Source organism: Protopterus annectens, chromosome 13.part0 (assembly GCF_019279795.1).
Source record: "Protopterus annectens isolate FY-2018-M chromosome 13.part0, PAN1.0, whole genome shotgun sequence".
Lineage (NCBI taxonomy): Eukaryota > Metazoa > Chordata > Ceratodontiformes > Protopteridae > Protopterus > Protopterus annectens.
Genome location: NC_056747.1, coordinates 139,972,319 through 139,987,515, shown reverse-complemented (window position 1 = coordinate 139,987,515; position 15,197 = coordinate 139,972,319). Strand labels below are relative to the sequence as shown.

Sequence of the window (15,197 nt, the reverse complement as noted above, 5' to 3'; positions counted from 1 at the left end):
TCAGAAAGCAGCAGCAGTGGTGCTGAACTATAAAGACAGAGCAAAGATTGGGCAGCAACTACAGCCCAGGGTCAGGCAAGAGTCCAGAAATTAGAAGTTATGTACATACCATAACATTCCATGTTAGTCGGCTTCTCTCGCCTTCTTTCTTGCTGGATGGGTTCGGAGCTATTATGATGTTCCTAACGGGGTTAGAGATCATAGGAAGCCTGGCTAAGGAAGTGGAGCAACCAAGCAGTGAAGTTGAGAGAATGAATGGCCCGGTGCGGATGACCCGACTGGTGGGTCAAAAGATCTGGAACTGGGTCCAGATGCCACGGCTGGGCCAGGAGATGACGATGCAGGGACGGAAACCAAATTTGTCGAGGCCAGTAAGGGGCAATGAGGATCAACTTGGCTCTCAATACGGTAGCTTTCTGAATAACTTGTGGTATCAGTGGAAATGGAGGAAAAGCATACAGAAGTCCCCGGGGCCAATCCTGGGTTACAGAGTCTCTCGGGGAATGGCCTGGTAGAGGAAAGAGGGTGAAGAAGTCCGGGCATTTGCTGTTTTGGGGTGTAGCAAAAAGGTTGCAAGAAGGGAAGCCCCACTTCTGAAAAATCTCGTCCACTACCGATTGCTTGAGAGACCACTCGTGTGGCAAGAGAATAGCTCTGCTCAGTCTGTCCGCTAAGAGGTTGGATCTCCCAGGGATATGCGTTGCTATCAAAAACCGATGAGAGGAGATTGCCCATTGCCAGTGTCTGAGAGCTTCTCGACACAGTGGGTAGGACCTGGTCCCGCCCTGCTTACTGATATACCAGACTACAGACATGTTGCCCGTCTGAACCGCAATAGTCCCTAAGGGAAGAAAGTCGCTGAGGGCTTGCAACGTTAAAAGCACTGCTCTCATCTCTAGGACATTTATGTGCAGATGGTATTCTATGGGTTGCCAAGTCCCATGGACCATCCTGCCCTGATAATGCCCCCCCCACCCGATCAGAGAGGCATCCGTTGTGACTGTGGCAACCGGAACTGGGGGAACAAACAAACAGTCGGCCCTGATGGAGCAGAGAAGACATCCACCAGGTTAGATGACTCTTGCACGACTGCGTGACAAAAATCTTGTGACTCATGGGGAGTTGCTGGAATGACCACTGAGCGAACAACATCCACTGCAGAAGACGCATGTGGAAGCGGGCTAATGGCAGAACAATGGCCGAGGCCATAAGACCCAGAACCTTCAGGACAAATTTGGCTCTGATCTTCTTGCTGAGTAATATGATCCGAACATACTTCTGAATGTCCAGAATTCTTTGCTTTGAGAGTCTGGCTGACATGCTGGTAGTGTTTAATTCTGCGCCTATAAAGGTAATAGATTGGCAAGGCGACAGAGAAGATTTTTCGAAGTTTATTGAAATCCCCAATTTCTTGCAGGTTTGCAGAGTGTAGTCTCTGGCCTCGAGAAGTTTATGCCTGGTGGTGGCGGAGAGGAGCCAGTCGTCTAGATACGGAAACACCTGGAATCCTTGACGTCTCAGATGAGCCGTAACCACTGCCATACATTTGGTAAACACTCTGGGGGCTGTAGTGAGGCCAAAGGGCAGGGCTCTGAATTGAAAAAGACCGGACCCCAGCCGAAAGCAGAGAAACCTTCTGGAGCGCCTGTGAATCTTTATATGATAGTACGCATCCTGAAGATCTATTGAGCACATCCAGTTGTCCTTGCCCAAAAAGGGTAGAATGGACTGAAGCGTGACCATCCTGAACCTTGCCTTCTTGACAAACTTGTTTAGTTTGCTGAGGTCTAAAATTGGTCTCCAATCTCCCGTCCTTTGGGGACCAAAAAGAATCTCGAGTAGATGCCGGATCCTACTTGGTCTGCTGGCACTATTTGGACGGCTTTTTTTGCTAGGAGCTTTGATACCTCCCCTGCTTTGCTAATTCCCTTAGACCGGGTGAGACATCTGGAAGGGATTGATGAGGAATGGGATACCTCTCGAAAGGGATATTGTAGCCCTCTGATATGATCGACTGTACCCATTTTTCTTGAGAGGGAACACCAGGCTATTGGGTACAGCGACAATCTTCCCCCGACTGCCTCCAAGGGTGGGGAGTCTGGCAACACCTCAGGGATGCTGGAAGGGTTATCGGGAAGAGACTCCCTGCTACCCTGATTCTGTGGACCCCCTCTGCCCCTAGGGCGGCGCCTATTATTATTACCCCCTCTGCCTCTGGGGGTAAACTGACCACGTGTGTCCAGTGTGACTCCTTGAGATTTACGGTACCACATTTTCCCTCCCTTCTGACCCTTTGGATAGGGTCTTGAAGGGGTGGAGAAATGGACTCCTACGGCAGAAAGGGTCTTGCCGTCTTGCTCACACCTGGTCAATGTATCCTTCACCTGAGGCCCGAACAAAGCCGAACCGTCAAAGGGGGTATTGGTGAAGGACGCCTTAAAAGGGTCTGCAAAATTACAAAGCCACATCCAGGCCTGAAGCCTAAGTGCCACTCCTGTGCCTGCGGCCCTGCTCGACCCATCGGCTGCATAAGAAATGAGCCGCATGGAGGAGTTAGTCAAAGAATTGAGGATTCCTAGCTGTGAGGCAATCTTTTCCTGAGCCCAGTTGCCGAAGGATCCTGAACCACTTCACCTAGTTCCTTGAGAATGTCTCTCTGAAGTCTGGTAAAGTGACAAAGGTAGTTCAGCGAACGCATAGCAAAGGTCGCTGAAGAAAACATCCGCTTGCCGTACCTATCCATGGTCCTAGAATCCTTATTAGGAGGATGGACAGGCACAGAAGGATCAGCAAGGTCCTTCTTGGTGGCTGCCGCCACCACCATAGCATCAACAGGGATGCCCTTAGAAAGAAACTGTTTGTCTGCAGGGGCTGTAATGAATTTGGAGGGCCTCCTAGGAACTGGTTCCACAGAATCCGGGGCTGCCCACGCCTTCAGAGACACTACTTGCATGAGTGGGTCGAAAGGCGGAGACACCCAGGAGGTGGAGGGTCGAGATCCAAAAGCCTCCAGGTATACAGACTCATCCTCTGAGGGGTCAATGGAAGGCCAGTTCCCCCTCTGCTTAAGGAGTTCCAGGATGTCTGAAAAGGAGACATCCTCAGAGGGGGACCGTGGGGGAACCCTCCGACTCATCTAAGTCGGTATCTGATGTAGTAGACTCACGGGAGTCTGGGTGCTTCCTCTTACACGTCCTCTTACGCGGGGGTTCTGCTGCAGGATCAGGAGAAACCTCGGAAGAGGAAGTTATTCCCAATGGGAAAATCTGGGGCGATGGATCTCTGGGTCCGGGAGCAAGAGACTGGCAAGAGACATCAACAGGCACTGAAGATGGAGGAGCTAAAGGAATAGACCGTTGGACCTAACTCGGGGGCTAGGACACTCCTCATCACCTCTAAGGCTCCTCTCCCAGGGAGGCCAGAAGACTCCCGCTCCGAAGAAACAGGAATCCCCGGCCCCACCGAAAGAGAAGGCTCCGAAGCTGATGTCGGTGCTGAGCTCACCAATGCCAAAGCTCCAAGAGGGAGAGCAGGGTCAGACAAGGGTCCGATGCCACTCGCCCCCTCGGAGCCGACAAGGGAGACTCGACGACCGGATCCCTCCAACGAAAGTCTCATAGAAATAGCAGACGTCTGTTGAGACGGGCTATGGAGCATTTGGGCTAGTGCCTGTGACTTCAGTCTGCTTACCACCCTCTCTAAATCGTGGTCTGACAGCCTGGAAGATCTTGAAGATCAGCTCCGATGGCTCCACTCCGACAAAAGAGGAGATCCCGTTGCCGAACAAATCAACTCCAGGGAAGGAGACAGAGATCTCTTCCTGGATGGAGCCATCGGAGCCGAAGACTTGTCGGCTCCAATACTGGATAAAGACATGTCGGCTCCGGCCGGAGCCGACAAAGCAATGGGTATTTGTGTGTCGGAGCCGGACGGAGCCGACAACAATCTCCAAAGTGGAAAGATCGGCTCCAGCCGGAGCCGATCTCGACTCCGAAGGAGTCTGAGACACAGCCGAAGGCTTAGAAACTAAAGCCTGGGCTCTAGATGGCTTAGAGGGTTTAACCGACCCAGCCTTGGTCGGAGAACCCTCTGGCTTTAACAAGCCACGAAGAATTAATTTATTTCTTCGTTCCTGCAGGACTCTCTGGCTAAAGGAGTGACAGATGGCACAGTCCTGCAGGTGTAAAGGCCCCAGGCAATACACACAAGAAGTGTGACCGTCTGTCAGAGACATTTTCTGACAGCACGAGTCATACTTCTTGAAGCCTGAGACCTTTACCTCTGTAGACATTATAATGTCCAAAAACAGACACACAGACAGACACACAGACAGACAGACACACAGACAGACAGACACACAGACACACAGACAGACACACAGACACACAGACAGACACACAGACACACAGACAGACACACAGACACAGACAGACACACAGACAGACAGACACACAGACAGACAGACACACACACAACACAGACAGACACACAACACACACAGACACACAACACACACAGACACACAACACACACAGACACACAACACACACAGACACACAACACACACAGACACACAACACACACAGACACAATCTGACAGGAATTAACTGAGAGGGAGGCTTAAGGCCTGAAGAAAGGAAATAAATCCTAATGTAAAGGAAGGGAATATAGGGTAGGAGATATGTATAAGTATAAAAAATATACCCAATAAAGGACAAATAGGAACCAAGGGAGAAAACCCTGACTAATCTTTTAGAAATTGAAACTTTACCTGAGCTGGTAAAAAGGAGACCTCTTCGCGAAGCGGCAAACGAGATCTGGGGTAGTCACGCCTTGCATCATGGGATATAGGGTTGCCTCGAGCTGGTAAAATGAGTTCTCGAGCTTAGCAAGTGCCGAGTCGGAGCCGAGGATTGGCTCCCAACCCATCCAGCAAGAATGAAGGTGAGTTTGACAACTTAACATCAAAGGCTTAAAAAGTTTGAGAACAAAATGAATGTATTCACAAATTCAGAGAAAGCAGAATCTTTCAAACTCACCTGCCCTAGTCCAAGACTGGACCATCAGACAAGTGGACAGAAGCAGTCTTAAGGATCCACTAATCTGGACGAGTCTCTAGTTTAGTCCCATGTCTCAGGCTACTTCCAAGTTGGAGGAAAAAGGAGGAAAAAGAAATAAGTATGGTAGGGAAGCCATAAGATAGTACAGATCAGACCTAGGCCCACCATTTCTTGGTGCACTCTCGGACCTCATTCAGGGAGTAGAGAACTGGATTAACCTTTGCTGAAGAAATTTCAGGGCTGCAGCATGAAGAGAGATCCAAAACAAACCCATGGTTTAACAGCTTCACATCAACCTAAGTGGATACAGTTGCACCTGGAGAACGGAAACCCAATGGTACATTACTCCATCTCAGAGTTGGAGGGGATGACGACAAAATCCAGACCCAGAAAAGCACCCAATGTTACAGACAAAAGTCCAAAACTGGTCAGGCACACAGAGTAAGGGGCAGTTGCAAAAGCACAACAAATGCTAACATGCAGATCAAGTGCACAGAATCCACAAAACAGGAATGTGATAAATAATTCTCTACCAGGCACCAGGATGCCACATATGAAAAGCACAATGTAACCCTAGAGGCCAGAAAGAGAATTCAAAATGCTGGAGAAGGTACTGATAGAGACCTCCAAGATGTTAAGGGAAATGGAAGGAATAATGTATGGTACTGACGACTCTGTGCGGAGTCTGTATGTCCTCCCTGTGGTTGCGTGGGTTTCCTCCAGGTGCTCCGGTTTCCTCCCACATCCCAAAGACATGCAGTAGGTGGACTGGACACTAAATTGGCCTTAGGTGTTGAGTGTGTGTGTGTGTTTGTGCCTTCTGTGGAAGGTTGGGCGCCGGGCTGGCAACTTGACACCGTAAAACTCCACTGGCAATCATGAGCAGACAGATGATCCGCTGTGGCGAACCCTAACCGGGAAAAGCCAAAAGAAGAAGACAGATGACTCTAAGGAAACTAAACCTGTTTCCACTACACTGAAACATCGGATGAAGAATACAGAAAAAAAAAAAGACAATGAGATCATATGGCAAAGGATAATCGTGGAAATGGAAGGGGGCATTTTAATGCCGGCAATGCGGTAATAAATCTATTAAAAGATAGAATGCAAGGCGAAGCAAGTAAATCAATAGGCGGTGAATATAAAGCCTGGGGTTCCTGAAAGGACATGAAAAACGGCAGCCACTTACCTTACAAGTGCAATACCACAGGGAAACTAGAAAGGTTTACAGTCCTCTTCTGACAATTTATGCAACACAGCCTGGGACTAAGCAAATTACAAGGCTACTCAATTTCACAGTGAAATTTCACTACAGCACCTGTGTTCAACTGTAAAAGAAATCAAAATGTTTCATACCTTAAAATCTGGATTCTGGATCATTGGTGGTTCCCACTCTCCATCCATTTCTTCATCCCAGTCCTCTGGTTTCTTGGCATCAGGATCAGGAATGTGCTCAGGCTTGTCCCAGTCCTACAATTGAGAAAAATGGAGAAATTACTTTCAGATCCTCAAATAAAAAAGTCAAGAAGGGCTACTGCACGTGACAGACATGCTTGTAGACTTGGAGAACTGTCAGTTCAATGCAATAAAGTAATGCCTGTTATTCAGCTACTGTAATCATTACTTAGACCCATGAACTGATCCTACTAACTTTTTAGGTGCAACTCACTTCTATCTTTAAGATAGACTTCTCATACAAAAGTCACAAACTTGATGGAAAAGAAATCTACCCAACCTGCAGTCACATTAACTGGTGAAACTGAGTTCTGTGACTACTTAATGCATCACCACTTAATACAAATCAAGCACAAGTAAAAGATTTCTTTACTTTCAAATATTCTGTGCAACAATCCCTATATTTTATTTTGTATTTCAAAAGAAAAGTTCTTCCATGTAAACCCGGTTTGTCATAACTCATTAGAACTCCCCAATGAATTCCAGCAATACTACCACAGCTTCATCCCTATATCCAAAATAAATACATTCATCACAATTATAAAACGTATTCCTATTTTTCAAATGATTTGACAGTGTCTATGTTCAGCTGTAATAACCTTGCACAAGTAATCTGCTCCTTTATCAAATACACCCAAGCGTTAGAATAGATGTATTAAAAAAAAAAAAAAAAAAAAGAAGCATACCAAAAATGGCTACTGCTGTTGCACCAAGAACTAGCCTGTAAAAATAAGTTAAATACAGATCAAAGTCAACTACATCAGACTAATGCAGTGCTTCCAATTAAAGTAACAAATACAACAGGTGTCCTTGTTGGCAGTACAGGACTCACTGCTATCCTCCATCAGTAAAGCACAGTAAGCTTTCCAGCTACTACACCGAACCAAAAAAAATGAGAAGTTATGTACCTACCATAACGTTCCATGTTAGTTGTCTTCTCTCGCCTTCTTTCTTGCTTGATGGGTTCGGAGCCGATCCTCGGCTCCAACTCGGCACTTGCTAAGCTCGAGAGTCACTTTTACCAGCTTGAGGCAGCCCCATATCCCATGATGCAAGGCGGTAAGTACCCAGATCTCATTTGATGACAAAAGGGCAATAGCACCAAGCATAAACACTTCCCAAAGGAAGAAAGAAAAGCCTGCAGGATGGAAGGACCAGCTCTGAATGGTCTTCAGCATAATAATTCCTTGTAGAAAAAGGTCTGTCCAGGCCTGGGGGAAGGAGGGAGGGTCGCAAGAAAGAAGGCGAGAGAAGACAACTAACATGGAACGTTATGGTAGGTACATAACTTCTCAATGTTAAGTTGTCAATCTCGCCTTCATTCTTGCTTGATGGGACCGCGTCCCTAGCACCTCTATCCTGGGTGGCTCAATGGAACAGACTCGGACTGTAGAGCCAAAACTGGCTCTGTCCCTGGAGGCCAAGTCCAATTTGTAATGGGAAACAAAAGTATGAGGAGTGGCCCAAGTGGCCGCTGCAAAGTCTAGCTTGAAAGGCTGTAGAAGTAGCTAAGCTTCTAGTTGAATGTGCTTTAGGTTTTGAGCACAGCTGTTTTCCCCTGAGCCGATAAATTTCAGAGATGACAGAAGAAAGCCATCTAGATAAGGTCACTTTTGAGACAGGAAGGCCTTTCTTGTTATCAGCATAGGAAACAAAGAGTTGATCGGATTTCCTAAATTGTTTAGTTCTGTCCAAATAATATCCGAGTTGGCGGTGGACATCAAGATAATGTAGTTTTTGTTCCGATCTGTTTGAATAGTTTGGAAAAAATACAGGGAGATCAATGGATTGATTCAAATTAGTCTTTGAGGCGACCTTAGGCAAAAAGGTCGGATTAGTTCTCAATGATGCTCTGTCTTTGTGAAAGACCAAATAGGGGGGGGGCGAACCGATAGAGCATGAAGTTCAGACACCCTCCTGGCAGATGTAATAGCCACTAGGAATAAGGTTTTCCATGAAAGAAATTTCAGGGAGCAAGAAACAGCTGGCTCGAAGGGGGGAAGAATCAAGGATGTCAGCACTAAATTTAGATCCCATTGAGGAGGAGGATTCCTGACTGGAGGCTTCAGAAGGAAAATTCCTTTCAAGAAGGCTCTACAAAGCCTGTGGGACATAATATTGCGATCTGCGAACCCGACATGAAAGTTCGAGATAGCAGCCAATTGAACTCTAACTGTGGAAGAAGAGGAGCCTGCATGAAAAATCTCCGCTAAGAAATCCAAAACTGCCTGAACTGGGGCAGTGAAGGGATCAATATTCTTGGCTTTAGCCCAATAAGAGAAACGTTTCCATTTGCTTGTATAAATCCTCCTGGTAGAGGATTTTAAAGAAGCTACTAGAATGTCTCTAACGGGGTTAGAGATCAAAGGAAGCCTGGCTAAGGAAGGAAGTGGAGCAACCATGCTGTGAGGTTGAGAGAAGGGATAGACCGGTGCAGCTGACCGGATTGGTGAATCAGAAGATCTGGCACTGGGTCCAGATGCCACGGCTGCACCAAAAGGTGACGATGGAGGAACGGAAACCAAATTTGTCGAGGCCAATAAGGAGCAATGAGAATAATTTTGGCTCTCAAAACGGTTGCTTTCTGGATAACTTGAGGGATCAGGGGAAAAGGAGGAAAAGCATAAAGAAGTCCCTGGGGCCAATCCTGGGTCTGAGCGTCTCTGGGGGGATGGCCTGGCAGAGGGAAGAGAGAAGAAGTCTGGGCATTTGCTGTTTTGGGGAGTAGCAAAAAGATCGCAACATGGGCGACCCCATTCCAGAAAAATCTCTTCCACTAAAGATTGCTTGAGAGACCACTCGTGAGGCATGAGAATAGCTCTGCTCAATCTGTCTGCTAAAATGTTAGTTTTCCCAGGGATGTGCGTTGCTACCAGAAACCGATGAGAGGAGATCGCCCATTGCCAAAGTCTGAGCACTTCTTGACACAAGGGGTAGGACTTGGTTCCGCCCTGTTTGTTGATATACCAAACTACAGACATGTTGTCTGTGTGGACTGCAATTGTCCCTACGGGAAGAAAGTCGTTGAGGGCTTGCAACGTTAAAAGCACTGCTCTCATCTCTAGGACATTTATGTGCAGGTGGTACTCGAACGGTTGCCACGTCCCATGAACCATCCTGTCCTGATAATGACCCCCCCCACCCGATCAGGGAGGCATCCGTGGTGACAGTGGCTACCGGGGATGGGGGTACAAAGTATCTGCCTTGGTGAATCTGGGGAGAAGTGATCCACCAAGCAAGATGATTTTTGCAAATCTGTGTCACCAGAATTTGGTGACGCATTGGAAGTTGTTGGTAAGACCACTGAGTGAACAACATCCACTGAAGAAGGCGCATGTAGAAGCAAGCCAGGGGAAGAAGAGTAATGGCCGCAGCCATGAGGCCTAATACCTTTAGAACCATTCTGGCCTGTACTTTCTTGTTGGCTAGAATGATCCTGACATGACTTTGAATGTCTGAAACTCTTTGATCTGTAAGGGTAGCTGACATCCGAACAGTGTTTAAGTTTGCGCCTATGAAAGTAATAGACTGGCAGGGCGATAAGGATGACTTTTCGAAGTTGATAGAGATGCCCAAATGAGAACAAAGATTTATTGTGTAATCCCTGGCTTGAACAAGCTGATGCCTGGTGGTGGCTGAAAGGAGCCAGTCGTCGAGATACGGAAACACCTGGAATCCTTGACGTCTCAGGTGAGCCGTGACCACTGCCATGCATTTGGTGAACACTCTGGGTGCTGCAGTGAAGACCAAAGGGCAGGGCTCTGAACTGGAAATGACTGGACCCCAGCCGAAAGCGGAGAAATCTCCTGGAGCGTCTGTGAATTTTTATGTGATAGTACGCATCCTGAAGATCTATTGAGCACATCCAGTTGTCCTTCTGTAAGAAGGGCAGAATTGACTGAAGAGTGACCATTCGGAATCTTGTCTTCCTCACAGACTTGTTGAGTCTGCTGAGATCCAATATTGGTCTCCAGTCTCCCGTCTTTTTGGGGACCAAAAAGAACCTTGAGTAGATTCCGGACTCTGAATGGTCTGTTGTAACTGGCTGAATGGCTCTTTTTTGCAGTAGTTTTAAGACTTCTAACTCTGCAATTTCCCTTAGACTGGGTGGTACATCTGGAAGGGAATTTGAGGGATAGAAAGGACTTTCCTCGAAAGGAATTTTGTAACCCTCGGATATGATCGACTGTACCCATCTGTCTTGAGTGAGGGAACGCCAGGCTTCTGGGTACAGCGATAGTCTTCCCCCAACTGCCTCCAAGGAGGGACAGCCGGGCAACATCTCAGGGATGCTGAAAGGGCTTGTCAGAGAGAGACTCTCTGTTTCCCTGGTTTTGTGGACCCCTCTGCCTCTAGAGCGTCTGTTGTTGTTACCCACTCTGCCTCTAGGGGTAAACTGACCACGTGAATCCGGGCGTGACTCCTTGGGATTTATGGAACCACATTTTGCCACCCTTCTGTCCTTTGGGGTAAGGTCTAGAAGGGGTGGAAAACGGACTCCACGGCAGAAAGTTTTGCCGTCCTGCTCACACCTGGTCAACGTTTCCTTCACTTGAGGGCCAAACAAAGCTGACCCATCAAAGGGAGAGTTTGTGAAGGACGCCTTAAAGGGATCTGCAAAATTACATAGCCGCATCCAGGCTTGGCGTCTAAGAGCCACACCTGTACCTGCGGCCCTACTCGCTCCATCAGCAGCATATGATATCAGCCGCATGGAGGAGTTTGCAATGGAGTTAAGGGTTCCTAGCTGCGAAGCAATTTTTTCCCCGAGCCCCTGCAGCTGTAGGATCCTGCACAACTTCACCTAGCTCCTTAAGGATATCCCTTTGGAGTCTGGTGAAGTGACATAGGTAGTTCAGCGAACGCATAGCAAAGGCCGCTGAAGAAAACATCCGCTTACCATATCTATCCATGGTCCTAGAGTCCTTATTAGGAGGATGGACAGGTACGGAAGGATCTGCAAGTTCCTTCTTGGTGGCAGCCGCCACCACCATGGCATCAGCGGGGACACCTTTTGTGAGGAATAGCTTGTCCGACGGGGCAGTAATAAATTTAGAAGGCCTCCTAGGGACTGGCTCTACAGAGTCAGGAGCAGCCCACGCCTTTCGAGCAATAACCTGCATAAGGGGTTCGAAAGGCGGAGACACCCAGGAGGTGGAGGGCCGAGATCCAAACGCCTCCAGGTATACTGACTCATCCTCAGAGGGATTATTGGTGGGCCAGTTTCCCCTCTGTCTAAGGAGTTCTAGGATGTCTGAGAAGGAGACATCCTCAGAGGGGGATCTTGGGGATCCCTCCGACTCATCTAAGTCAGTATCTGAAGTGATAGACTCGGGGGAGTCTACGTGTTTCCTCTTACAGGTCCTCCTCCGCGGAGGATTTCCCGACAAATCAGGAGAATCCTCGGAAGAGGGGGATATTCCCAGTGTGGAAACCTGTGGCGGAGGATCTCTGGGTCCTGGAGCAAGAGAAGTGGCAGAGATGTCAACAGGCACTACAGAGGGAGGAGCTAAGGGAACAGACTGCTGGCTGAGACCAGTGGCCAGCACACTCTTCATCACCTCGAAGGCCCCCCTCCCAGGGAGGTCCGAAAGAACCCGCTCCGAAGAACTAGGAACTCCCGGACCCACCGAAAAGGAAGGCTCAGAGGCAGATGTCGGAGCCGAGCTCACCAAGGCCGAGGCTCCAAGGGGAAGAGCGGGCTCGGACAAGGGTCCGATGCCACTCACCCCCTCGGAGGAGACCAGGGAAGCCCGGCCACCGAATCCCTCTAAGGAAGGTCTCGAAGAGGAGATAAGAGTAGAGGCTGAAGGAGCAGAAGGGGGTATCTGTCCCTCAGCCGTAGCAGAAACCATTCCCGAAGACTCCAACTCCAAACTCTGGGGTAGAGTCGAAGGAGGAACTACAATGGGGTGTGGACTAATAGTAGTCTGCTGAGATGGACTATGTAGCATTTGGGCCAGTGCCTGTGACTTTAGTAATCTACTGACCACTCTCTCCAAATCATGGTCAGAAAGCCTGGATGACCTTGAAGATCGGCTCCGATGGCTCCGTTCCGAGAGGAGAGGCGAAGCCGGAGCCGAAAGTATCAGCTCCAAGGAAGGGGACCTAGACCTCTTCCTCGAAGGAACCATCGGAGCCGATGAAACCACAGGAACTGTCGGAGCCGACAACTTATCAGCACCGACAGGTAGCTTCGATGCATCGGCTCCAGCCGGAACCGATACGGCCATAAAAGTAAGGGTGTCGGAGCCGACACCGATGCCTGGGACACATGGTGGTCAGAACCGATGGGAGCCGACACCGAAGTGGTCGAACCAGAATCGGCACCGATAGCCATCGGTGCCGAAGGTTTAGGTAACCCAGAATCGGCTCCAGCCGGAGCCGATCTCGACTCTGAATGAGTCGGAGCCGAGGCCACAGGCTTGGACACAGAAGCCTGGGCCTTGGAAGACTTAGAAGTCTTAGATGGGGCCGACTTAGCCGGAGAGCCCTCCGGCTTAAGAAGGCCCCTCAAATCAATTTATTTCTTCTTTCCTGCAGGACTCTCTGGCTAAAAGAATGACATATAGCACAGGAGTCCTGCAGGTGAAGAGGCCCCAGACAGTAAAGGCAAGAAGTGTGACAGTCTGTCAGAGACATCTTCTGACAGCACGAGTCACACTTCTTAAAGCCCGAGACCCTTTCCTTAGACATGGTGAATAAAACACACACAACACCAGTCCAAGAAATTAAATTAAATATATCAAAAGGTATCAACAACAGACACACACACACACCCTAACAAGGGGGGGATGGGATGGGAGAAAGTCTGACTGAAAGTTATAAGGAGACAGGGAAAATTTTTGTCAGAAAGGGACTAAAACTATGTTAAAACTAATAGTTTTAAGGTTTTTTGAAGAAAGGGGCTAAAATAGTAATGTAAAAATTCACTTACCAGGAGCTGGTAAAAGGAGGACCTCATCAGCGAAGCGGCAAACGAGATCTGGGTACTTACCGCCTTGCATCATGGGATATGGGGCTGCCTCGAGCTGGTAAAAGTGACTCTCGAGCTTAGCAAGTGCCGAGTCGGAGCAGAGGATCGGCTCCGAACCAATCAAGCAAGAATGAAGGCGAGATTGACAACTTAACATTTAATAGTTTCAGGTCCAAATTCAGAATGGAAAGAAAGATGGATGAAAAAAATAAGACGAAAAACAGACCTCACTCTCAACATTAAATCTGGCAATATTAATTGAGTTAAATGTTAGGAGAGGGAAAAAAAGTTCCTGCTGAAATTCTGAGGACCATTACTGCAGTCTCAGAATAATGACCCTGAAAAGTGTCCAAAAAAGGACTTGGTCAAATGTTGAAGTACTCCCCCACTACTGAGAGGCAAAACGATCTCAAAGCTCGTGAAGTAGTGGCAGTGTGGAGAAGGTAGACCTTTCCATCTACTAAGCCTACTACAGAATGCAAAAAAGTTTTTTTTTTCTAAGTTTCAAACTTCTCCATTTACTGATGCTGCACTTTTGAAAGGGAGCTGGAAAAAAAAAAAAAAAACAGAAACAGATCAGATGTAAGCGGAAACAGAAGTCTGCATTTCAAGTTGGAGAATGGGAAGAAATGACGGAACATCACAATTCAAAAATAAAATGCATTAACCTTAAAGACCATCTCCAGTGGCATGAAAGGCAGAGATCAGATTATGTTGGGGGAGTGACTGCACAGTTGATAAAGAATGGAAATAAAGAGACAGAAAAGCCCACATTTACAGAAACAAGTGGGATAAAGAGAGGTACCAAATGCATTTTTTTGCGTAACGTTGCTGTGGTGGACAGAATATTTACTTACCACTGTGTTTACCATTATCAAATAAAAAAAAATCATTGCAAGCCTTCCACCCCAAATCCAATCCGAACAAGTCTACATATTAGAATGGTTGAGAACCGCTTCTCTATACAGGGAGAAGCTGAAGTAATCATGTTTAAAACTAGATAGAGAGGAAAAGCAAGCATTGAAGAAACACAGCAATGCATGTGCGTGACAGGACTGCACACTCCTCCCCAAACAAAGGACATCACCACCAGATCAAAAGATGCTAAAGTTCGCATCAAAGGAAAGATAAGTGTGTGCCTGTGCTTGCCATGCTGGGTGAGGAGAGGGAGAGGAAGGTGCACAAAAATTTATATTACACCTAGCACACGCAACTCCAGAAATTAGGGATCCTCACTTCCCAGTTAACTATATAACATGATCCTTCTGTCTGTACAACAAACCCTACATTACAAAAGTTACCTTCTATGCTTATACCCTTTACTTCTTAGGCTAGTTCATAAAGGTTGTCAAGGAACAGTCCATAAAAGGATTTGGAAAACCACATTGCTTCAGCTGTGTGCCCAAAAGGAAAAAAGTGGAGCTCAGAACAGGACAAATTCCAACGTCCTTGGACATCCCAGCAAAGGAGCAACAGGCTTTAAAAGTAAAAAAGATGCTACAGCAACAAGGGGGGGGGGGGGGTGGCGCAGAAGGGGAGATCAATTTTTTGCCTTGCTGAACAAGCCACCCATTGGAGGTCAGGCACATTATACTTTCCTAATTTTCTTTAAGACTACCCCCCCCCCCTTTAAGCAAAGCAGTCATCATGCAGGATGAAAACCCAGCTGCACGCAGGAAGAAAGGAGATGGATGCCTTCTCCACAA

General features: G+C 47.6%; 1 protein-coding gene across 1 annotated transcript in view; it reads right to left on the bottom strand.

The window, feature by feature from the left end:
* The window catches only part of CALR3 (calreticulin 3), a 274,016-nt gene that overhangs the window by 210,909 nt on the left and 47,910 nt on the right, over positions 1 to 15,197 (bottom strand). Inside the window, exon 6 of the mRNA XM_044090732.1 lies at positions 6,417 to 6,530. Coding sequence (XP_043946667.1) covers positions 6,417 to 6,530 — 114 coding nt within the window. The remainder of the gene's footprint in view (positions 1 to 6,416; positions 6,531 to 15,197) is intronic.